The 26,234-nt window shown below is 46.0% G+C and overlaps 1 protein-coding gene and 1 long non-coding RNA gene across 4 annotated transcripts in view; one reads left to right on the forward strand and one right to left on the reverse strand.

Annotated features, from left to right (window-relative positions):
- Positions 1-26,234, forward strand: part of LOC308593205 — a 751,641-nt gene that overhangs the window by 423,752 nt on the left and 301,655 nt on the right. The window lies entirely within an intron of this gene.
- ADCY8 (adenylate cyclase 8) overlaps positions 1-26,234 on the reverse strand; it is a 144,524-nt gene that overhangs the window by 41,023 nt on the left and 77,267 nt on the right. Inside the window, exons 7-10 of one of the 2 annotated variants that reach the window (XM_081204371.1) lie at positions 24,654-24,924; positions 13,455-13,652; positions 4,749-4,849; positions 847-1,048 (exon numbers count right to left, since the gene is read on the reverse strand). In XM_081204371.1, coding sequence (XP_081060497.1) covers positions 847-1,048; positions 4,749-4,849; positions 13,455-13,652; positions 24,654-24,924 — 772 coding nt within the window. The remainder of the gene's footprint in view (positions 1-846; positions 1,049-4,748; positions 4,850-13,454; positions 13,653-24,653; positions 24,925-26,234) is intronic. The other variant, XM_081204372.1, reaches the window with a different exon arrangement.

Consider the following 26,234-nt stretch of genomic DNA (forward strand, 5'->3'; position numbering starts at 1 on the left):
GTGGGAAGAGAATTAAAGGATTATTATAATATCACTATGACAATTAATTTATTAATTGCCTTCTACACCAACATTTCAAGGTGATTACCACGAGTGTTCATTTCTTAGGGTTTCAGACCACCCACATCCCTACAAAATACTTTTACATCAATACAAATGACAGAATTCATACACGTTCCTTCAGCTGCAGATCAAACATGTGAGCCAATAGGTTTTCTTTTGATTTCTTTTCTTAAAAAGAAAATGTTAGAAAGTTAATCAAATAATAGATCTTATTCTAATTGCCCCCTGCTAAAAAATTTGCAGTTTTTGCTGTCACCTGGTCATCTTAATCTGCCAAAAGAAAGGACAAGCGAACTGATATGAATAGTAGAAGAGGGGTAAGTAATAACCTCACTCCTCAAATCTTTACAGTCTAGCAGTACATGAGCTACTGATTTGATACTGCCACCTTCACATGGACATGAACTGTTTTCAGTGGAATTTTTTTTTTAATTCAATCTTCCAGTATGGGTCTATATGTAGCCGGAAATAGCAACATATACTGAGCAGAATAAAGCAAGAGGATTTTCTTTTTCTTTTAAAAAAGATTATCTTCGCAAGGGACAAATCAGGCTCTATGTAATCCCACACTACAGCAGACTGATTTCCCCTGATGTTTGACAGCTCTGGCTTGTCTCTGTGACAACATTAAAATCCTCCCTTGTATACACGCATTAGAAGCTCCTGCGGCTGCAAAAGAAAAAGCTATCCGTTGAAATAATTCATAAATCTTCTTCCTCTCCCCCAGCCCTGCCCTGCCCTCTGCCCATCTTCAGACCCTTCCCGACCCCCTTGGGGGCTTACGATGTTGATGATGGCTCCCAGGAAATTAATCATAATCGAGGCAAAGATGATGACGTTCCTGGCCAAGTAAGTCTCGTTGATCCAGCAGCACGTTTTCCGGAGCACGAGAGGCAAGCATTTATAATCCTCCGCGGTTGTGATTAAGACGAGAGCCGAGTGCAGCATAATCAGGATGGAAAACTGGACGATCATGGGTACCATCCTGAGGAAGGGGAGGAAAAAGAGGATATCGTGAGAATCCAGGCGGAGGTGTCTTGAAAGAGGAATAATAAAATAATAATAAAATTTTATTTATATCCCACCCTCCCCAGCCAAAGCCGGGCTCAGAGCGGCTAACAACAATAAAAGTAACACAACATTCTAAAATCAATTCATTTTAAAATCAATTCAAAATCAAATTCATGGCAACCATTGGGCTAGAGTTCTGTGAGGATTACCAAAGGAGGGGACTAGACTGTGCCTCAGCCGAAGGGCTGGTGGAACAGCTCTGTCTTGCAGGGCCCTAGTCTCTTGTGACAGAGTGCTCTACCAGATCGGGGACACAGCCAAAAAGGTCCTGGCTCTGGTTGAGACCAGCCTAACCTCCCTGTGACTCGGGACCTCCAAGATGTTTTTGTTTGAAGACTGTAAGGTCCTCCGTTGGACATACCAGGAGAGTTGGTCCCATAGGTACGAGGGTCCTAGGCAGTATAGGGCTTTAAAGGTTAAAACCAGCACCTTAAACCTGATCCTGTACTCCACTGGGAGCCAGGGCAGCTGGTATAGCACCGGGTGAATGTGATCCCACGGCAAGGACCCTTTAAGGAGTCTCGCCGTGGCATTCCGCACCCACTGGAGTTTCTGGGTCAGTCTCAAGGGCAGCCCCACGTAGAGCAAGTTACAATAATCCAGTCTGGAGGTGACCGTGGTGTGGATCACAGTGGCTAGGTCAGGGCGAGAAAGGTAAGGAGCCAACTGCTTAGCTTGGCGGAGATGAAAAAATGCCGCCTTTGTTATAGCTGCAATCTGCACCTCAATGGAAAGGGAGGTGTCAAAGATCACACCCAAACTCTTAATGGACGGTGCTGGCACTAATTGTGCCCCTGCAAGAGATGGGAGTTGCCCCCCCCCCAATCCCATATCATCCCAACCCAGCTAGAGGACCTCTGTCTTCTAAGGATTTAACTTCAACCGGCTCCCACGTAACCATCCAGCCACAGCTTCCAAACACCTGATCAGTGTGTCTGGGGCCGAGTCAGGATGGCCATCCATCAACAGATAGAGTTGGGTGTCATCAGCATACTGATGGCAGCCCAGCCCAAAACTCCAGACAAGCTGGGCGAGGGGGGCATAAAGATGTTGAAAAGGAGAAGAGTGCTTGGAGGACACAATTTTGGGATATGTGGGAGCAGGGAGTCCAAGGGAGCACGGGAGGCAAAAGCTGGAAGAGGGATAGAGAAGAGGGTGGAGGGCAGAGGAAAATAGCTGGGTGGGAATAAGAATTTAAGGAGAGTTTGCTGGATCAGACCAATGACCCATCTGGCCGAGCATCCTCACAGAGGCTGACCAGATGACTGGAGGAAACCTGGAAGCTGGACATGAGCACAACAGTACTCTGGCCACCTCCGGTTTCCAGCAACTGGTATTAGGAGGAACTGGTTTAGGACAGTGGTTCGCAATTGGTGCGGGACTTGACATCTTTCCGCAGGGCCTGCAAGACAGAGCTGTAGCCCTGACCTTTGGTTTGGACTCAGTCTGACCCTTATGTTTCCCCTCCCCTTACGGTTTTGATTTATGGGCTACTATTAAAATGAGGCTGCATTTTAACTTGTATTTTAACTCGTATTTTAAGAAACTGGTTTTGTTTGTTTGTCCCCGCCCCATTATGTTTTATTGTAATTTTAATTGGTGTTAGCCGCCCTGAGTCCGGTTCTGCCCAGGGAGGCCGGGGTATAAATAATAATAATAATAATAATATAATAATAATTTATTACTTATATCCCGCCCATTTGGCCGGGCCTCCCCAGCCACTCTGGGCGTCTTCCAACAAAATATTAAAATACAGTAATGCATCAAACATTAAAAGCTTCCCTAAACAGGGCTGCCTTCAGATGTCTTCTGAAAGTCTGGTAGTTGTTCTCATTGACATCTGGTGGGAGGGCGTTCCACAGGGTCGGTGCCACTACTGAGAAGGCTCTCTGCCTGGTTCCCTGTAACTTGGCTTCTCACAGCAGGGGAACCACCAGAAGTCCCTCAGTGCTGGACCTGAACAATGGGGGTGGAGACGCTCCTTCAGGTACATTGGGCCAAGGCTGTTTAGGGCTTTAAAGGTCAGCACCAACACTTTGATTTATTATTATTATTATTCCGCAGACCCCAGGGGGTCCGCGAAACCCACCCAGGAGGTCTGTGGCACAGATCTGTCAACTGTCTGGGGCATCTCATTTTGCGGGCCCGTTGCTCTTGGATGAGAGCACGGTGCCCCAAAACACATGAGATAGTGGCCAGGCACATACCTCGCGTGAGACCGTGGTTCTAAAAAACATGTGGTTTGGGGCTCTGTGTTCTCTTCCAAGTCATGTGACTCACACGAGAGGATGGCCTGGTTTTGTGCTGGGATGTGTTGGAAGGCATGGTGACACTATTCACATGACAAAAACTACCACAGAAAGCAGGAGTCCATGGCCAGGCTTTTGAAAAACGAGTCCATGGTACTTAGTTAATTGGGGACCACTGGTTTAGTAGATTGCTAGTTCAAATTCTATTCCTGAGAATTTGTTTTGATTTTTCCTCAAATAAAAACACTGTTTTTAGCCCTGTTCAGGGAAGTTTTTAATATTTGATGTCATATTGTGTTTTAATTTGTTGGAAGCCGCCCAGAGTGGCTGGAGCAGCTCGGTCAGATAAATAATAAATCATTCTTATTATAAACCCTAGGTACTTGCCAGTGAGATTCACATGTTCCCTGAAAAGAGGGATAGATTCCTGAACAGGTCTGAAAATTGCGTGGCGAGACCCTCAAGCCGACCCCTCATTAGAATAAATAAATTCACAAAGACACAGATATTTTGTTTAAGGTTTTTGGGCAAAATTTTGGCCACAACTTTATTGATTACAGGAATGAGAGCGGTATTGGCTTAGGCATTGGCAAGACTATATCTGAGTCTTCACCCCTTTGCAGGAAGTCTGTAAGGGTAAACTCCCCAAGGGAAACTGCTTGGGGGGAACCCCTGGAAGGCCCTAGCCCCTCAAGCGGACTTTGGACATGATCCTGGCCCCGGATTCCTTTAACAGAATACCCTTGAAATGGAGGGGCAGGCGATGACTGACCTCTGCTCCCCCATTCTCCATAAGCCAATGCCTAACCGCCAAACCTTGCAAAGTTGTGACGATTGCTAAGAGGTAGGCAAAAACCAAGTGGCCTGTGCCAATCTGCCAAATGGAAAAAAATCCTACCCGGTCCCCAACTCAAGATGGGCAACCAACTGAAGTCCAAAGCAAGGCCAAAGGACACTTAAATTAAAGGGAGGGTGGGCGGGTGTTCGGCAGCGTGAAGCAGGTGATTGGCACATGTCACGCTGCCGCTTTTATACTTTCCCCCACAATCACCCTTCAAAATGATTGGGCAATAGCCATGGGTGATTGCGGTGCCACGCCGGCGTAAGGGTGATAGCTCCACCCACACCAGGGTGGGGAGGGGGACCAGGTTAAGATTAAGATGATCACATCTGTAGCTCTGTGAATGGAAGGATGGGAATCTCCTAACAACTCCCAGCACCCTTAACAAATTACATTTCCCAGGATGCTTTGGGGAAGCCACAACTGTTTAAAATGGAATTATACTCCTTCAAATGTACTGTGCATATGAGGCCTGAAACTATTCAGACGGCTGCCTGCAATACCATTCAAGAGAATGCCTTTACCTCGAAGAAGGAAGCAAGCTTTGGATCGCTGTGATAAAGACGAGGACCATGAACGCACACACCAAGTTCGACTTGAACACTTCGTCCCTCATTTGGGAATACTGAAATAGAAAAGGGAACACAGAGGGGAAAGAAATAACTTTAGTCTGCTTTGACAGCTCTGCGAAGAGAGCAAGACAGCTTTGCGAGGCTTCTGGGAAATTAGCAAGGCGATCCGGTAAATTAATTAGCTTCCTAGGGTGAGATTTTTTAAAAAATAGGAATTATATATATAGAAAAATCCCCTCAGAAGAAATATGCAGTGGAGGAGATGGTAAATCACCCTCACCAGGGAAGCAAAAGCCGACTGCTCCATCTTGCAACGAACTTTTCCTCGCCTGCCTTTTTTCTTTTCATATAATGAGTCACATTAAATGTGTTTTCTGAAAAGGCAACTTCTGCCACTTAAGCCAGAGGCCGGGGCTGATGGATTGAACGCAAAATGAGCGGCAAGGAAGGAATCCATTTGGTGAGATATCTAGAGAGCAGACGGGTGTATGTGTTTGAGTTTATGTGATGCAGCCACCACTCACTGGAATCCAGGGAGGTCAGGATTGCACCTTCTGCATGTGAGGCATGTGTTTGACCCCTTCCTTCGGAAGATAGGTAGCACTAGAGCAAATGGAGGTGGGGCCCTAAACTATAGCTTGTTTAGCTTATATGTAAATCCAGCACTGGTACTCTTTTCTATGATTGAGCTGCCTGACTTGAACACTAGGCAAGCTCACAACCTGACTGCAGCCGCCACTTATCTGGAAGTCCTCTGTCTTGGACTTCTGTAACTTACATATCATGTTGGGTCACATTATCCCAGGTGGACCCAGTCTTGGAAAAATAGTTTTTTAACCTTCCAGGCTGTGAGCTGAATTAGGCCTGCCAGGCATCCTACCGGGCTGTTCTGGTTGAGTGAGGCCCACCTGCCCTACACCTGAGGCCAAAGGGGGTAGGCAAACAGCTGATAGCTGTGACAAAGTGCCACAGGTGGAGCTATGCAAGCCCTGACCACTTCAGGAGGTTGAAGACTCTCCTTCCTTGGAGGTTTTGAAGCAGAGGTTGGATGGCCATCTTTCATGGATGCTTTGGTTGAGATTCCTGCATTGCGTTGGGTTGGACTAGATGACCATAGGGGTCCCCTCCAACTTGACCATTCTATGATTCTATGATCAGTTGATTGCCAGGGCTTGCGTTGTCTAGTGCACGACACTTTGCAAGCCCCAAAGATCAGCTGATCCTGTGCATGGACGAAAGTGGATCACTTGATGTCATTGTGATATTCAGCGACTGACAGGTGGATAGCTCCACCCATCTGTCAAACTCGGGCCATGGGGGAGGTAAGGATGTAGGACTCCAAGGACTTTTCAGAAAGATGGTCCAGGCTTGGAAGCAGAAACAGCTGGGTTGGTGTTGTGTACTAGGTGTGCCATTTGCTCCTCAACCTCAGAGCTGAGGCTTGGACAGGTTCTGGTCCTACTAGATTAGACTGGAGTCCACCTATGTCAAAATTTCTGTTTCCAACATTGATTTGGATCCAGACTTGGCTCCTCTTCAGATGCTCATTTGTGCAAATTAAATTAATGTGCTTGAGCGTGGTATCTCCACCCTCATCCCTGCCACCTTCTCTGTGTTCATCAGGGATGGTCTACAGAGGTTCCAAAACATCTAGGAGCCTCCACAAGTGCAGAATCTTACCCTGAGGTACTTTTGAGTATATGAAGGGCCTGGGGATGAGAGGTCAGAATGTGCACACTCATGCACACTCTTCCTTTCTTGCACCTCAATATAATCCCTCTAAATGATTGTGTTTATAGGGCTATAGGTACAAATAATGCATGTCTTGAGACCAGCTTGTTACACGGATTTCTACAGGACCTACTCACTGCTGGATCCAGAGCTGCATTATTATCAAAACTATCTAGGTGATATACAATATCTAGAAAACATGGATCCATATCAGAAACACCCTTCAAAACTAGAACAGAACTGTCATTAAACCTCAAGTCAGGGCATGAACAGAAGAAGGACTGTTAGCTCAGTGGTAAAACATTGGCTTTGTATGCAGAAGCTCTGCAGGTTCAATTCCTGGCATATGCAAGTTGGGCTAGGAATATCTGCAGTCTAAAACCCTGGAGAGCGACTGCTAGTCAGTGCAGTAGGCAATACATGGACCAATGGTTTGACCTTTCTATGCTTGTAAAAATCTATTGCGCTTGTCAACTGGCTTTCAGCATGATGCCACTTCAGAGTGTGAAGCTTTTGTCTAACTATCGTGGCGACCAAACCATCATGAACCTGTCCAAAGGTCCTCCTCCTGCCCAAGGCATCTCAACTCCTGGTAATTTCCAAACCTTGTGGCAATGAATTCAATACATTAACCATGTGTTATGTGCAATGCTTCTTTTTATCTGTCCTAAACCTACTGGCAATAAGTTGCACCAGATGACTCTACATTTGTGATACGCCACTTTCATCAACATCAAAAAAGGGGACAAAAGAGGAGGCAGATTTGCATAACATTTTGAAATAATTAGCGTAAGTTGAATAGAAGTACAATGAGTGGTATCCAACTCAGACGCCCCATCAGTGCAATGGGATTTCCCCTCCTCTTCTGTACTCTGTTCCTTCCCCCAATCTGCTCTGGAGGGCTGGGGGAACCCCCAGAACAGATTTAGGGGTGGGGTGAGGAGAGGGTGAGAATTCTGTTGGGCAAGCAGAAATCCTTGATAGCGATGGATACAACCCATTCACCAAGTGGGGAAGGCTACAACCAAGTGACGAGTGTCTCTGTTTACTCCATCTTCCACATGCTATTGATGGGCAACTCTCCTGCTTTGTGTTCTTTATCTATAAAATAGTTATGAACCTTCAAATAGAGGATGCTTTCGAGAAACAATTGTTCCCAGTATGATACATAGGTACCCGACGCAACACTCTAAATGTTCTGAGAGATGGATGGGTGATATCTGCACCTACTATCTGTACAACATTCATAATTCTACAATAAAATCTCTGGCACATCATAATCCTAGGCAGTGTTTAAATTGCAAACTGCCTTGGGCACCTTCACAGGAAGGTATTACTTAAAGACAATAAATATAGAATCTATAAATATTCAGAAGATGGCTGTTCATGAATGATTATTAGGACAACAACAAAACAACAACAAAAGCCTATCGCTGTTGGGAAATTAATCGTGTCAACATACCCCAAACACACCGAATGATGACCTCTGTTTTATTGGCAGCTGCTATGCTGGAACGGGAAAATCTCTAGGATCCCAAGGTGTAAGGAAACAAGAAGTCTGTCAAATAGTAAAGTTCAGCCAACTAACTAGAGCCAGTACATGAAGGGACAGCCATAAGATTAGACAGAAATCTAATCTTATGGCTGAGAGGCAACCTTATGGTGACCTTTGGAGGGCCAGACATAATATTAATAGCAATTGTTTTGCTGCACTGTAATACACTGCAATTTAATGCACTGTAATACACTGGGACACGACTGGTGCTGTGGGTTAAACTACAGAGCCTAGGGCTTGCCGATCAGAAGGTCAGCGGTTCGAATCCCTGCGATGGGGTGAGCTCCCATTGCTCGGTCCCTGCTCCTGCCAACCTAGCAGTTCAAAAGTACGTCAAGTGCAAGTAGATAAATAGGTACCGCTCCGGCGGGAAGGTAAACGGTGTTTCCGTGCACTGCTCTGGTTCGCCAGAAGCAGCTTAGTCATGCTGGCCACATGACCTGGAAGCTGTACGCTGGCTCCCTCGGCCAATAAAGCGAGATGAGCGCCGCAACCCCAGCGTCGGCCACGACTGGACCTAATGGTCAGGGGTCCCTTTACCTTTAATACACTGAACCTTAACACACTTAATATGTTAATTGTCTTGGCATGATGTTGTTTTTATGTTGTTGAATTTATATAGGATGTTGGCTTGGTAGAAAGAAAAAAGAAGAAAAAGAAGATTGCATTTCTGGGGCATGGGATGGGTAGAGATCTCTGTTGGATCACATCAAAGTCCAGAATCCTGTTCCCACGGTGACCAACCAGCAAGCAGGACCGGAACTCAACAGCAGTCATCACTTGTATGTAACTCCCAGCCTATTGACATCAGGCAGGCAGGCACCCTCGACTTTTTGGTGCCTGCTGAGACAAGCCTACTCAGATATGTAGAACGTTGTCATGTGCTTAAATAATGGAATTTGGGAAAATTGGCAAAAGGTCTGGATTTTTGAAATCCCCCCCCCCCAAAAAAAGTTCAACAACCTTTTTGTCTGGATTTTTACTTCTTGAAATATGGCAACCCTAAAATAGCTGTTTTTAAACTGTTTGCACTGATGATTTTGTTGTTTGGTCCTTTATGCAAACCACTTTATGGTCGCTGTTGTTTTAATAGTCACATAGTCTGAGAGTGGTGGGACACGGGTGGCGCTGTGGTCTAAACCACAGAGCCTAGGGCTTGCCAATCAGAAGGTCGGCAGTTTGAATCCCCATGATGGGGTGAGCTCCCATTGTTCAGTCCCAGCTCCTGCCCACCTAGCAGTTCGAAAGCATGTCAAATGCAAGTAGATAAATAGGTACCGCTCCAATGGGAAGGTAAACGGTGTTTCCATGTGCTGCTCTGGTTTGGCAGAAGCCGCTTAGATATGCTGGCCACATGACCCGAAAGCTGTCTACAGACAAACACCGGCTCCCTTGGCCTATAGAGCAAGATGAGCGTCGGAACCCCAGAGTCGTCCATGACTGGACCTAATGGTCAGGGGTACCTTTACCTAGTCTGAGAGTGAAGGGAGAACCCAGCTCCCATCCTCTCTGAACAATGGTTGTGCAGGCTAGGGGGAATAACCAGGAATAATGGGAACTATTGTCCAGCAACCTCTAGAGCAGCGGTTCTCAACCTGTGGGTCCCCGGATGTTGTTGGACTACAACTCCCATCATCCCTGAGCTCTGACAGTGCTAGCTAGGGGTGATGGGAGTTGTAGTTCAACAACATCTGGGTACCCACAGGTTGAGAAAGGCTGCTCTAGAGGGACACAATATCCCCACCCCCAGAGCTAGGGCAACATTTTTTTCCTGGCTGTGGTGCATATAAATTGACTAGGAGATGCTTCCCCCACCATTTAGCTCTTTGGGCAGATCCTAACCCTATATTTAAAGCACATCCAATGCACATATAAAAAAATGTGACTTTCCCCTGCCCTGAAGAATCGTGGGAACTGCAGTTTTCTTCCTTACGGGGGTTCAATTCCCAGCTTCCTTAATAAACTACAGTTCCCAGGTTTCTTTGGGGGGAAAGTCATTTGCATTGGATGTGCTTTAAACATATGGTATGCCAGAGAAAACTGCCTTTTTATGTGCCAGCAGGCTCCTGTTTAGATAGAGGCTAGAGGGGGAAAGCTGGTGACCTTAGGACAGGCACTCCCCACCCCCAGGAAAAAATAGCATTGCCAGGCAATGAAAGCTTAATGCAGCCAGTTTGCAACGTGGTTCAGCATTAAGTGGTTTGAAGCCTTGTCTTTTCTGATGGGCAAGTACTGGACTGATGCCAAAATAACTTGGCTCCCAAGAAAGCTGTTCTATTATAGACATTTAACCCAGCTAAGCTTTCAATTGCTATTTACGGTTTGTCCTTCTTCTTAAAAAAGAAAAGAAAAAAGTATCATCATTATGATCTGGCCATTGCAAATTGAATTGCAGTCATACAAGGAAGCGGAGAAATTAGATGAGCTGACATGTTTGAAGGTCTGCGGTTATTACCCGTTTCCCAAAAAGAAGAAGAAAAGAAAGCGCTGTTATTTGATTTTCTTCAAGGTTGCTTTCCCTATTCAGCTTGTTTCCAGTATTTCGGAAAATAATGGGATTACGTGGGCAGGGGGCACTTCCGACAAGGAACGCCTCTTGGAAACCCCCACCGAAGCCAAGGGAGCTGTGTTCAGCTGGAAGATGCTTGGACAAGCTATGGGGGAGATGCAACTCTGCCTACATCAGTCTCATAAGCCTTAAATTAAAGGTGTATCGCTTCTCATGTTTGGAGCAAGGACTGGAGAAAGATGCTCTGGTGTGAAAGGATTGTGAGCTTCATCCAGTTCCGCTACTAAAAAGCAAACTCCTAGGCTCAGCGTGCTCTCACGGAAGCACCACATTCAAACCAAGTCCTACCCAGAATAAAACCCACTGAAATAAACAGGCTTGAGTCCACGTATGACCATTGTTGGATATCACCCTATCCCCATTGCTCCTAGCTTGGGATTCTAATAATCTGCCAGCAAAATAGACCCAAAATCATACACAACACTCAGTTCTATATACCAATCATGGGAAGAAGTGATGGGAGGCAGAGGACTGGAACAACAATTCATTAATGAGAAGAAGTTTACAATAAAATAGAGAAATGTATATATATTATAATCCTGTTTCAAATATCTTTCTCAAGTCTAGCCTGCCTGTAATTTTGGACTCCTTATTATGCTCTTGGAATTGAGTCACTTCCTTGGATAAAATCAATTTCCCCTCATTCTCCTGACCTCGATGACATAGTTCCTCCTATTCCTAGAGCTAGGGTTTTCACCCATCCAGACTGGCCTGTCATTTCAATCTCAAACTTTTATTGGCATACAGACAAAATTCTGAAAGGTGCTGTGCAAAAACAACCACTCCACAAAATCTTCATCTAACAATTAAAATTCTGTAATTTGTGTCATAGGCTGTCACACTCAGTCTGCATTGCCCTTTTATTATTATCACCATTACAGTTGATTTATTCATCACCTTCTAAACCACCGCCTCAAGGAGATTTTCACATACAAGTACAGTGGTACCTCAGTTTACGAACTTAATCCATTCCGGAAGTTCGTTCTTAAACTGAAACCATTCTGAAACTGAGGCACGCTTTCCTTAATGAGGCCTCCCACCACCGGTGCCCTTCCACTGTTCGGCTTCTGTTCTTAGACTGAGGTAAAGTTCGCAAACCGGGACATTACTTCCGGTTTTGCAGAGTTCGTAAACCAAATAGTTCATAAACAGGGTTGTTCTTAAACCTGTATTTCAAATTGTTAAAAATACAAACCCAGCAGATACATTTAAAACAACATTAAAACCCTACCCAAAACCCTAATAAATGGACACTTGTTGTAAAGACTCATTTACTCAGCTGGGAACACCCACTGGGGGAAAAATGTATTTAACAGACTGTAGTGATTTACTCAGCACTTAGGACCTTAACATGAAGACTCTGGGCCAATGGCTCAGAGGGGGCATTAAGAACATAGGGAGCTGCCTTATACTCAGTCATACGATTGGTCCATCTAGTTCAATATTGCCCACACTGACTGGAAGTGGCTCTCCAAAGATTCAGGCCTTACGTAGAGAAGCCAGGAGACCAGAGACCTTTTTTTGCATATAAAGCATGTTCTCTAACTGCTGAATCACAGCCCTTTCCCAAATCATCAGGGCACTTCCCCAAATAAGGAGCTGATTATCACCAAGTAAGGAGGGCCTGTCATTTCCTAGCTATAAATCATATACTTGTTGAGTATAATTGTTTAATTGATGCTGAAATGGGGAATGCCTAAATGTGAATTACTGAATGTTTAACATGGGAAAACTCCACTGGATTATACTAAGTGGTCTCTGAACTCCTTGACGGGTTGACAATTAACTGTTGTTGTTCTCTACTAGCTAACATGTGAGTGTTTAACCTTAGATCATATGGGAGGCTGTTGAATTGCAAATTTGCAATCTTGGAAGGGTGGTGGTTGAGTCTTTGTTCCTAGGCTCTGTGGAAGTCAGGATGTGTAAATGACCATCCCCAGTGAGTGACTGCACCTCCAGTCAAAATGGAAGCAGTAGGGAGAGACAGACCTCTGGTATTACATCTGCTGGGGGTATTTCATATTTTATAAGAAGCAGAGCCTGTGCTGGACTTGTACATGATCTTATGCATATTTTGGATGTATCATTTACTTTGTCCTGTTTTGAAGAAAGCTCTGCAAGTAAAGCTTTAATCAAAATTATGGGCCGTGGCAATGTTTTATTCCCCAAAGGAGTCTGTTTTTATGCATCCTGTTGCTTTAAGCTGCACAATATTAATATCTGAAATAATTCTCAAGCGGCTTATTTGCAATGGTTTTTTTCCTTTTATGCTCCTGCTCACCCCTTCCAAAAGAGGGTTCTGAATCCTCTCTCCACCCTTTAAAAATGGCCAGCAGACTACAGTTTCATACATTTGTGGTAAATATACGGTTATGGCCCATTGACTGTTGGTGAACATTCCTAGGCAGCCAGCTGTCACAAAACCCCTTAGCACATTGTTACAATAAAGGTGTCTCCCGACTTTCAGAGCAGAAAAGCAGAGATCTGTTTGTTTGTTGGTTGGTTGATTTGTTTAAGCCAATCTTTGTCCCTCCTCCCCACTTTTTTATATCACAGTGCTTTGGTTGTCTTGAAAAGCTTAGTCACTTCTTCCAGAAGGGGTTTCCTGGCTCTTAAACTGAGTCATCACACTTATGCAACTACAATAACTGCAGTGCTTTTGAATGGCTCTCAGATCAGCCTGGCGGAGAGAGAAAAATCAGAAAAGAAAACCTAAAGCATTGTCATCTTATTCACTAATTCCAAGACAGTTTTGAGTTGGCAAAAAAAGAAAAGAAAAAAGCATCTATCAAGACTCAGCTACCTTATGCTCCAGGCTAGAGTCTTTAAACATCAGGGAGAAAGGCTTGATATGCTCTCTTCGCAATTTATCGCCACTCCGCAAGTCGATGGTGTGCTCTATTCGCTTGTTAATTTCCTCGGGCCCAGACTGGACATGCAAAGCTTGTGCAAGATGGTTTGGAAGCAGATTTATTGAATTTCTTGTTAGGGCAGCCAGAGTCTAGGGGAAAGCACATGCAAAAAGAATAAACTTGCTAGTCCCCTTTGGATTAAAAATGCAATCTTTATTTTATTTTTTGCTGCTTCTCTTTTCTTAATGACAGCATCCCATGCAATTCATTCACCCCGCAAAGTTTTAAATGTAAAGGTCCGAACCACAAAATCCACACAAGTAAAATAGGCAGAACTGCTTTGAAGGCATGTTTTCAATGGGTTTTGAAGCTGGCAATTCCATTTGTCCATCCGTCATCTGTCCATTTTATTATTATTATTATTATTATTATTATTATTATTATTATTATTATTATTTGCTGTTAATAATTTTTGAAGGAATCCAACTGCGCATTATCCAATAACAAGTTAAACCCATCGAAACAATTTCCAAAGCAGGGGAGTGGGGAAAGATCATGTGCTGCATGGAATATATGGTCTGACCCGGTATAAGGAAGCTACCTATGTTCTTATTCCTTTTGGAATAAGACAACATCTAGCTTGGTGTTGTCTGCACTAACAGCAGCTCTCCAGCATTTCAGAAAGCAGCCTTTTCCCAGCCTTACCTCAATATGCTGGGGATTGAACCTGGGTCAAGGGAGAACAAGGTAAGGTGACAACCCTCAGGCCATCTCATGATCATGGAGGAAGTGGGAAAGGTCTCAGGTGCTTCATGGGCAACAGGGGAGAACCTCATGGGCACCACTGAACCCAGGTGCTCCAGGTTGGTGACCCTTGTGCTGAAGTCTCCCCATGGATTGCTGTTGTGGCTACAGCCATATGGAATGGGAAATGTATAAACCAGCAAGATTGCATGGCTGCCCAGCGGGGATTTGCTTGTACACAGGGACTCGGGTTTCTCCTCCCCCATGTACAATAATATTTTCTGGGAAGCTGTGTGGTCCCAGCCACTCAACCATTACTTCCTTCACAGGGCTGCATTCACAGCAAGGCACTCTGGTTTGGGGATTTGACTGTTAAGATGAACCAGGTCTACAGAATTCATGTATACAGTGGTGCCCCGCAAGACGAATGCCTCGCAAGACGGGAAACCCGCTAGACGAAAGGGTTTTCCGTTTTGGAGGTGCTTCACAAAACAAATCTCCTATGGGCTTGCTTCGCAAGACGACAATGTCTTGCGAGTTCCTGCTGGTTTTTCCCCCCCTCCCCCCCTTTTTCTAAGCCGCTAAGCCGCTTATCAGCTGATCCAATCAGCAGATAAGCTGCTAAAAGCCGCTAATAGCGCTAATCCGTCAATGGGCTTGCTTCGCAAGACGAAAAAACCCCTAGACGAAGAGAATCACAGAACGGATTCTTTTCGTCTTGCGAGGCACCACTGTACTTATGAATTTCATACTTATCACCACAGCCATATCTATCTCTACTGCTCAGATGTAAGTCTAGCACTGAGGACCTACTACTAAATCAGTGTGTGTAGGGTTTCAGCGTACGAATGCCGCTATTACAGAACACACCCACACACCATACACTGAAAAATTAATAGTAGCATTAAAAAGATAAATTGCTACAATATATGTGCTTGAAGCTGAATCTCAGATATCAACACATAGTGTTCTGATGGTTCAAAAAAAGATGCCATCGAGTTCAGCATCCTGTACCAGGTGGTCACTTTACAGAGAGCTTTCCAGTCCACGTCTTGTTTAAAGAGATAGAGAATTCTATGAAGGGGCATCAACAGGGTCCTCAAAGTCACCCAGGTGCCTACCTGGCCACCAGGATAGAAGGCTGAGCAGGCAGAAAGGCCACCTGGTCACAATCTTCCCACCACAGTGAGATGCATCATATTTCTATTTCAATAATAGCCATTGTTTCTAAATCTGCATCTCCGTGTATAAAATTAGCATGTGCCAATTTCATGCAAACCAGCATCTTTTCTGAAGGGCGCATTGCTGTGAGTAAGAAGCTACCCTAATTCTGTTCTCAGAGGCAGTCTCTGGTGGGCTGAGAAGCAGTCTATGGAACATTTTCTCTAGTCTTTGTCCCTTCCTTCCAGCCATTGATATTTAAAACTACACCCCCTCTGAACACGGAGACTTCTTTTGGTTATCATGGCCAAAGCTGCTCATAGATCCAACTCCCCAGTCTATCAGTCCTCATGTATTAAATGGTAGTGAATTGCATTACTTAGTGTATGATAGGAAGGCAACTGGCAATTATTATTTTTCACGGTTTCTGCTCTCATCGAGGGTCCACCTTCTATGTTAAGGTTACCAGATTTTTTTCAATGAATCCGGGGACACGTTTCAACTTCAATGGATTTTGCATGGGGACCGATTTGCAAATCTGGGGGCTGTCCCTGGGAAACGGGGACGTCTGGTAAAGCGTGTTCTCCATAACAGAGAGCACGTGTTGCGGTTGGGAAAAACAGGCCACCCTGCAGTGACTAGGCAAATTTGGAGGAACCCAAGCCTTTAAGTGGTTAAAATTGGGTTGCTGGGGAGTTTTGATTGTTGCCAATTCGGAGGAGGGGTCAGAGTCTTTAAATACAGGGGCCAGATGTTGGACGTTCTCTTGGCCGTTTTGCACCGGATCACCCTCCCTCCCTCCCTTTTATAGGGTGGTTTTTTGTTTTGCTCGATTGGCCTTGCTATGCCTGTCATGGGGTCGTCCACCTTGGAGCGGGGGCCTGGTAGGAATTTTGCCATCTGGCTGATTGGCTGGTGCCATTTGGTTTTTGCCTACTGCGTAGCAAATCGTCACAACTTGTAAGGTTGGCGGTTAGGCATTGGTTAAATTGGTGCTTGGAGGGGTAAGTGCCTACCCCTCCAAATGATGCGAAGGGAATTCCGTTAAAGGAATCCAGGGGCTTGCCATTCTTTTCGTCCTTGTCCCCGGAGCCGGACTTGGGCCGTGCAAGCCCCACCGGAACATGAGGGTGAGAGGTGTTGGACTGTGTCCCAGCTTCATCTCTCACCCAATACTTGTTTCCCACGCTGGCTTCCGTTGGTGTCCGGAAGGGCCAGCTCTGTCCTTGAGGGCAAGGACAGATAGTCGGAACCAATGCCTAAGCAACCACTCACATTTTTTGTATTTGAATAAAGTTGTGGCCAAAATTATGCCAAAAACCTTAAACAAAAATCACGTGTGAAGTGTGAATTTTTTGGTGGGTGGCACTGTGGGACTCAACACGCAATCTTACTCTATGTACCATTGTATGTGTGTTGGCTGCATCTTCACCTTTGAGCAAATTCTTGTGTGGGTTTGTGGGTGGGGGAAATATACGGAATTGTAGTTCCCATCATACACATTGGCAGAACACCTGAAAAAGGTTCAGCTTGAATCTTTTCAAGGGCTGTAGATCAGCAGTAGAGCATCTGCTTTGCATGAAGAAGGTCTCAGGTTCAGTCTCCAGCATCTGCAGGTAAGTCTGGGAAAGATGCTTGTCTGTAATCCTGGGGAGCTGCTGTCAGTGCAGACAGTGCTGCGCTAGATGGATGAATGGTCAGTATAAGGCAGCATTATTTTTTTTTTGTCCCTATGAACATACCTCACAGGGCTGTTGTGAGGACAAATGGAGGGAGTCCATATTTTTCACCCTCGGACAACAGGGGGAATACAAACGTCATAAGTAAATAAGGCAGGCTGTAGCTGGGTTGTCACACAATGGGAAGAATAGCGGCTGTGGGTTACTTTTCCATGTGATTTATTGCAACTGGGAAGCACGTGGAGCCAAAGAGCATAGCTGTTAACAGGTATGTTCTCTACTACAGCTACTGCCATGACACTGGCATGGAGCGTGCTAAAATGGAGGGAGAGTACAAAAAAATAATTAAAAATAACTGCATATGCTCAGAATGAACACACACACAAACTGTAAAACTGTAAGACAGAAGTTTTGAACAAAGAGAACCCCAGTGTCATGCTCAAAAGGCCTGAGGTATTTCCCTCCAAAAGCAGAGACATCACCTTGCCAACAAAGGTCCGTATAGTTAAAGCTATGGTTTTCCCAGTAGTGATGTATGGAAGTGAGAGCTGGACCATAAAGAAGGCTGATCGCCGAAGAATTGATGCTTTTGAATGATGGTGTTGGAGGAGACTCTTGAGAGTCCCATGGACTGCAAGAAGATCAAACCTATCCATTCTTAAGGAAATCAGCCCTGAGTGCTCACTGGAAGGACAGATCCTGAAGCTGAGGCTCCAAGACTTTGGCCACCTCATGAGAAGAGAAGACTCCCTGGAAAAGACCCTGATGTTGGGAAAGATGGAGGGCACAAGGAGAAGGGGATGACAGAGGACGAGATGGTTGGACAGTGTTCTCGAAGCTACCAGCATGAGGTTGACCAAACTGCGGGAGGCAGTGGAAGACAGGAGTGCCTGGCATGCTCTGGTCCATGGGGTCACGAAGACTCGGACACGACTAAACAGCAACATTTCCCTCCATCAATGACTCGTGGGGTTTTCTTATTCCCAGTCATAAGCCTGAGATGCAAGGGGCACAGTTGGCAAAGCAACATCTCTAGGTAACAAAGCAATTGTGTTAGACATTGTGGACATTTGGGACGAGGAGGACTAAGCATGAGCAGAAACAGGAATGAGGTATAGTGTCATTACGGATCTACCCAGCAAAGAGGGAAAGGCGACTTGAGCTGACCTTCTTCCACAGTGACTCATCAATCTTTTAAATGTGGTAGAAAGACTGGTATCTTAAGGCACTTTAACCTTTTCCTCTTTAATTTCTTTAAGCAGACAGCCTTCACAAGGGATCTTTTGACAGCTAAAAATTCAGATCCTACAAGCCTTGAGGCAATGGCTGCTGAAGAAGGAATGCAGGCAGTGGTCCAACAAAGTCCTTTCTTTCTGGCTGTCAGAAGTCTGTGTTTTTCAGGGTTCGGCAATCTATGTATACAAGCGAGACCTGCAACAAATTGTTGCAGCTGTGGGTTAAACCACAGAGCCTAGGGCTTGCTGATCAGAAGGTCAGCAGTTTGAATCCCCACAACGGGGTGAGCTCCCGTTGCTCGGTCCCTGCTCCTGCCAACCTAGCAGTTCGAAAGCACATCAAAGTGCAAGTAGATAAATAGGTACCACTCCAGCAGGAAGGTAAATGGCGTTTCCATGCTGTCAGGGAACTGACATCGGAGCGAGAGGCGAAGGGGAGGCTCCCACATGATGCTGGCGAAGGACCCAGCAGCAGGGGGAGAAACAGCTCAGTAGAGGGGGAAGCCAATTGGCGCAACACCAGGGATAAAGGGGGGCAGACGGGGGAATTGGAGAGAGGGCTCCAGGACTCTTCACTGGACATCAGTGAGGAGAGCCCAGGTCCTCCGCTACCCACGCCTTCCCTGCGCAGAAGACTCCCGCGCAGTGAGAGGAGGAGGAGACTGGGTGTCAAACAACTTTTATGTTGGAAGAGGTTCAAGAAACGCCCACTGACGGATTCTGCCAGTGACTGAGGCAGCCACGATGAGAAGGGGCTGTGCAGTCAGAAAGGTTTAACAAGGCAAATTAACCAAGAAAGGCACCAGTTTACGCACGAGTAACTCATACCTATTACACGTGCACTGCTCTGGTTCGCCAGAAGCGGCTTAGTCATGCTGGCCACATGACCCGGAAGCTGTACGTCCCTCGGCCAATAAAGCGAGATGAGCGCCGCAACCCCAGAGTCGGCCACGACTGGACCTAATGGTCAGGGGTCCCTTTACCTTTAGACTGATCCTATTCAGGGTTCCAGTCACCCACGCATGCCGTCTTCCAAAGCATAACATCCATTCTTCTCCCCGACCCTGTTTTCCATTTCCCTCAGCTCCCAACAGGTAGACTATAAGAACCGCCTGTTGGATCAGTCCAGTGACCCATCTAGTCCAGCATCCTGTTCTCACAGAGGCCAACAAGATGACTACTGGAAGCTCCTACTGGAAGCATTCTCCTCACCTCTGGATTCCACCAATTCAGAAACATGCTGCCCGCAACAGTGGAGGCAAAGCATAGCCAATCAGCATTAATAGCCCTTGATATAGACTTACGCTCCATGAATTTGTCCAATCCCTTTTTAAAAGCCATCCAAGCTAGTGGCCATCACTGCCTACTTGGGGAGCAAGTTCTATAGTTTAACAAGGTGCTGCAAGAAAAAGCGTGCCCTCTTTTGTCCACCCTGAGTCTTCCAACATTCAGCTTCATGGGAGGGAGGTCCCTGGGTTCTAACACTAAGGGAGAGGGAGAAGAACCTTTCTCTGTCGTCGTCTTCTTCCATAGCATGCATTTTGGAAACCCTTCTGTTACATAGTTCAAAGGATGGGGAAATTCTATCCAGCCGAAGGTCAGATTCCCTTCTGGGCAACTTTAATGTGTCATTGGTGGCAGGACCATAGGCAAAAGCGGGAAGAGCAACAAACACGAATTATACTTTTGTACGATAGGCTAGCTTCCACACACACTCCCAAATCTCTCTGTCCACCATGCAGGCAAGGAAATGGCATTTTAATAGTGCAATCACTCATTCCAGCCATGCAAAGATATTCAATGGCAGTGCAAAGCAGGGCAGGCAAGGGGTGTGGCCTAGCATGAGAGGCATGGCTGGGGAGGGGGGTTGCTAGATGGGGGCTAGACGTAGTATTTGGCCCTAAGCCTGAAGTTTTTTCTGCCCAGCCCTAATGAGACCAAGAAACAGAAGCCAGGATGGGACATATGCAGATACAAGCAGCCTCGATTTACAATGTCCAAGGAAGCTGTTGGTCAACAGGGAGAGGAAGCACATTTAGCCTAAACTCAGTGGGTATCACCATATTTCAAGCCTTATGAGGAGAGGTTGAAGGAGCTGGGTATGTTTGGCCTGGAAAAGAGGAGACTGAGAGGAGATATGATAGCCATCTTCAAATATCTCAAGGACTGTCACATGGAAGAGGGAACAAAATTGTTTTCTCCCGCTTCGGAGGGTAGGGCTCAAACCAATGCTTGAGGTTGCAAGTAGATTCCAGCTAAACATACAAAAAAACCTTTCTGACAGTAAGAGTTGTTTGACAGTGGAACAGTCTCCCTCAGGAGGTTGTGGACTGTCCTTCACTGGAGGTGTTTAAGCAGAGGTCGGATGGCCATCTGTCACGGATACTTTAGCTGAGATTCCTGCATTGCAGGGGGTTAGACTACAGCAGGCACCCCCAAACTTGGCCCTCCAGCTGTTTTGGGACTACAACTCCCATCATCCCTAGCTAACAGGACCAGTGGTCAGGGATGATGGGAATTGTATTCCAAAACAGCTGGAGGTTCACATTTGGCCATGCCTGGACTAGAGGATCTTTGGGGTTCCCTTCTAACTCTAGGATTCTCTGATTCCAGCTATATAGATCCCCCCAAGCACTTCGAAGGAATGCTTGCAATATGCACAAAGTTCCTCTAAAAACACCCCACCTGTTATCATGACAGCCATTTGGAAGTTAATCTGGGTTCCATCTAAGCTTCTTTCTTGGCTGGGGCGGGGGGCACCCTGTGAACAAGGGCGAAGTGTCCCACTTATTGTACTGCTTGCTCTGATTGCCTTCAACTGATAAGCGCAATAATCATTATGATGTTGCTTTCATCACAAAAGGGACCCAAGGCACCTTACAAAAGCAATACAAGCACTAAAACCAATTATAACAAACAAACCAATAACCACCCCCAAAACATCTGTACAGGCCTTGCAGATCCCACCCCATTAAAAGGTGCCACAAGACCTCCAAACCCTTCCAGTCAAGGGCCAAAAGCCCTAGGAAAAGGGAAAGTTTTTGCCTGGAGCCTAAACATAGATTAAGATGTGTCCTTGAGGAGAGCATTTCACAAGCAAGGAGCCACCAGACCATTCTGCTCACTCTGACTTGACTTCATGACAACACACAGCCAATGCGATTTGGCTACACGTGGTGGATGAAGCCAATTCAAAGTGAGGGCCAACAGCAAGGGGGAGTGCAACAGCCATCGCCATTAAGACCACAAATGGTGGGCAGAAGGTGGTGAGTCACGCAAGCAATGTGGGAGAGCCTTGACCCTACTTGAGGCAGCACGTTCCAGCACATGTGTATCAGGTGTGTTTATTCCATCTGCTCTCCACAATTTTTCACAGCTTGCCATCCCTGTAGCACAGCTGCATCACGAGGCAGGCTGAGGGCCTTGCTTTAGCTGGTGAAGTTATAAAAAATAAGGAGAATACTGTGCCTCAAATAAACCATAAGTTCATAGATGGGGAGAGGATGCTCCTCAATGAGATGTGCATTAGAATAAGGTTACCAGATTTTTTTCAAAGAATCTGGGGACACTTTTTTTTAAAAAAAGGTGAAAAAATATTTTTAAAAGTTATTTTTAAAAATAAATAAGAAGTAATATGTTCTCTTAGGGACACGGGTGGCGCTGTGGGTAAAAGCCTCAGCACCTAGGACTTGCCGATTGAAAGGTCAGCGGTTCGAATCCCCGCAGCGGGGTGCACTCCCGTCGCTCGGTCCCAGCACCTGCCAACCTAGCAGTTTGAAAGCACCCCCGGGTGCAAGTAGATAAATAGGGACCGCTTACTAGCGGGAAGGTAAACGGCGTTCCGTGTGCTGCGCTGGCTCACCAGAACAGCTTTGTCACACTGGCCACGTGACCCGGAAGTGTCTGCGGACAGCGCTGGCTCCCGGCCTATAGAGTGAGATGAGCGCACAACCCTAGAGTCTGTCAAGACTGGCCAGTACGGGCAGGGGTACCTTTACCTTTAATATGTTCTATTCTGTGGTCTACTCTGTCGCATAGCCTTCCTCTGGGTCCCGGCCTGCTCTCTTGGAGCGCTAGCTGCCACGGAGTAGGCTCGGGTTGGGCTTGGGCTCAGCCACATGTCCTTGCCCTCCCGGTGCTCTCCTACTTCTCCTCCTCAGCGGTGGCAGTGGCAGCAGCAGTGTGGCAAGGTCAGGGCTCCCCTCTTTTTTCTCCTTCCTCTTTCTCTCTCTTTCTTCTCCTCTCCCCCTTCTCCCTGTGTCGGCTCCAGGGTTTTCCTGGCCCCAGAGCGCCACTGGTCAGTCTGCCGAGTGGCCGGGCGCTCTCGCTCCCGACTCAATTTGGGTCACGGGGGGTCAGCGGTTCCCCCAGTTGATGCGCCAGGCATCTCCGGTTCCCCCTCGGCAGTGGCGGCGGCAGTCTCAGCAGCCCAGAGCCAGCCTGGTAGCGCAGTTGGCTCTGGCTGGCTTCAGGAGCTGCTTGTTGCTGTGGCGACCACCATTTTGCCTCGCCAGAAGTCCCCACATGATCTGTCTTGTGCCGTTGAACCAATCATGCAACATTCATTCCCTAATAAATCTACAACACTTAAAATATAAATCCGGGGACATTAAATGAAATCCGGGGACTGTCACCGGGAAACGTCTGGTAACCATACATTAGAGATAGCAATTGCAGTTGCCTTACGCTGGGCCAGACTATTTCACACACAGCCACGCTGCTTACTCTGAGTAACAGCAGCTCCCCAAAGTCTCCCACCATCTGCTATCTCAGAACCTTTCACAAGAGACACCAAAGATTTGAACCTGAGATCTTTCGCATGTGAACTGGTACTCCACTATTGATCTATGACTTCTCCTTAAATGTTGTCTACATTATCACTCCATGAGAAGAGCTCTGCTGGATCAGACTAATAGCCCATCTTGTTAAGTATAATAGTTTAACTGCACACTGAAATGGAGAATAATGTAATTTATTATTTATACCCCACCCATCTGACTGGGTTTCCACTCTACCTATGTATGTATGTTTTTAGGGATTTAGCATTGGAAAATTCCATTGGAGTATACTAAGCTAGAAAGGGCTCTCTAAGCCTCTAGCTGAGTTGATAATTAACTATTGTTCTCTGCTGGCCCTCACACTGAGTGTTTAACCTTAGATCATGTGATTAAGGCATTCAATTGCAAATTCGCCTTTTTGAGTGGTGCCTTTGCCTTTTGTACCCCAGCACAGTCAGAGAAGAATGTGATAATGATGCCTCTTCAGGAGCTGCAAAACCTTAGTCTGGATGCAGGCTAATGTAGGCTATGGGAGAGACAGAACTTGGATTTCAGCTCTGGTCATAACTGAGTAATATATTTAAGAAGAAGGACCTATGCATATGCTTTATAAAACTTTCTGCATGTATCATTGATTACTTTGTACCTGTTTTGAAGAAGTTCTCATTAGTAAAGCTCTGAAGAATACTTACGAGTCTGAGCAATTTTTATTCCAAAAGGACTAAACTTTTATGCATCCAATTGCTCCATGCTGCACAATACTAATATGTGCAATATTTTAAAGTTACCCTGTGGTTTGTAGCAAGTTTTGCATTCTTTATTTGCAATACTGAGCCACCAACACAGCATGTTCCATCTCACATATTGGAGACTAAGTGGTAAACCTGTCTCCTGACTGCACCACTTCAGAATATGGGGCTACATTGCTGAGTTCTCTTACATACAAAAATAAATAAAATACATCCTTGCACATAGCAAATCAGAAGTCCAGAAATCAAGACCCCAACCTAGCCTTCACCCATCATGCTGTTTTCTATGTGTAGACGGGTTTTTTAAAAATAAAATAAAATAAAAACATTTTACAGAGGATGATTCCCCTCCCACAACACCTGCAAGAAGAAGTGGTACATTCCAGACACAACCCTGCCGTGTCACCTGCTGTTTGTGAGAACTAAGTCCCGGGCTGAACACACTGCACTGATAACTACCAAAATCTTAGCTGCCTGATGGTTGCTTCCAGCAGTTTAAGCAGCTTTCAGGTCTTCTTCTCATACCCATAATGAACTTGTCTGAGGCTCTGATTCAATTAACACTCAGCTGTGTGCAACAGTTAATTTTGGCAGGGAGATGGGAGGGGAAACCTTAGCATTTCCCGAGATTCTGATGCATAGGTTAATTCTGACCTGTGGGGGTTTGTTTAATCCTCTGCGGTTCATGTTAGAGGGAAAAGGTTAGAGAGAAATTTGTTTTCCTCCAAGGCTTTTGTTATGGAGATGCATTAAAGGAGCATGAGCACAAAGAGGAGGACAGGAAGGAAGGAAGCTGGGACTTACATGCTGCTTCCCCACAATGTTATCAAAAGGAAGCTCCGGGCTCCACGATCCTTCGGTGAGCATCACCCCACTGTTCCTCCTGTCTGCAGCGGCCACCGACTCCTTGACAATGTCCTCGGGCAGAGTCAACAGGCTCTCCTCGGGCTGCTTGATCAAGTACGTCTCGATGTTGTGCTTCCTCAAGAATTCGTTGCGTTCCTTGCCATGCCCTTCTTCCACTTTGTAATCCCCGTTGAGGCAATCGAGCGTAGCTTTGGATATGTGGATTCTCCTGCGGAAGTATAAAGGAGTGGAAAGAATCAACACACATGGTGCCTGGGTAAAATAAACCAACCAACAAACCAACCAACAAAAAAACACACCCAAAAGATGAAAGGGGGAAACCCGCAACAAAACGTTGCGGTATAGGAGTGATTCAGTTCAGAGTCCCAGTAAAAGGTAAAGGGACCCCTGACCATTAGGTCCAGTTGTGACCGACTCTGGGGTTGTGGCGCTCATCTCGCTTTATTGGCCAAGGGAGCCGGCGTACAGTTTCCGGGTCATGTGGCCAGCATGACTAAGCTGCTTCTGGCGAACCAGAGCAGCGCACGGAAAGGCCGTTTACCTTCCCGCCGGAGCGGTACCTATTTATCTACTTGCACTTTGACGTGCTTTCGAACTGGTAGGTTGGCAGGAGCAGGGACTGAGCAACAGGAGCTCACCCTGTCGCAGGGATTCGAACCGCCGACCTTCTGATCAGCAAGTCCTAGGCTCTGTGGTTTAACCCACAGCGCCACCCGCGTCCCAGTAGGCTGGCCATAATACCCTGCCCCAGGTTACTCCATTCCATCCCTGCTGTTCTTTTTCACCGCAGGTTATACTCAGCAGTCTGTGGCTAGCAGGGGGGCCAACTTGAATTAAATATTGGAGAGGGGGGCCAGGTAAGCCCCACCCCACATAGCTGATCACAAGACACGGCACACACAGACCCATTTGAATGGCAATGCTCATCAACTTGTGGGGGGGGCAGCCCTCTCAAATATTTTATCGGGGAGCCCAAAGGGACCTTGGCCCCTAGGAGTTGGCTCCTATGGTGGCTAATGAGCATGCTCAGTCCTCATTGACTATTTTTTTGGGGGGGTTCAGTCTCTTTAGTCTTTATAAATAGCTTTTTTGTATTTTACTTATTTGACCACCTTTAGTTACATCAATAGCAATCAACAGCAATCTAAGATTATCTGTAACATCCGCAGTATAAGATTACAGTATCTGTAACATCCACAGCCCAGTAGAATTACAACCGAAATTCTCAGGTTTACCCTGAACATCCCAGTATCTCCCTTTAATTTCTCAGTGGCTACATAACTGTTGGCCCTCACCATCTGAGTTCGCTTCTACAGACATTCCCCCAAGAGAGATGAGAAAACTTAATTCTCAGCCCTGCTATATTTCAGCCCAGTAACTCAACTCCTGTGAAGAGAAACCAACTTTTGTACTGATAGTTAACCCTCATGAAATGGTTCATAAGGACATCAGGGCTAACATTAACTCAGGGCATTTGAGGGAAGGGGTTAAGATTTTCAGAGGCACACCTAAAGCTAT

This window comes from Podarcis bocagei (genome assembly GCF_964188305.1).
Source record: "Podarcis bocagei genome assembly, chromosome: 8".
Taxonomy (NCBI): domain Eukaryota; kingdom Metazoa; phylum Chordata; class Lepidosauria; order Squamata; family Lacertidae; genus Podarcis; species Podarcis bocagei.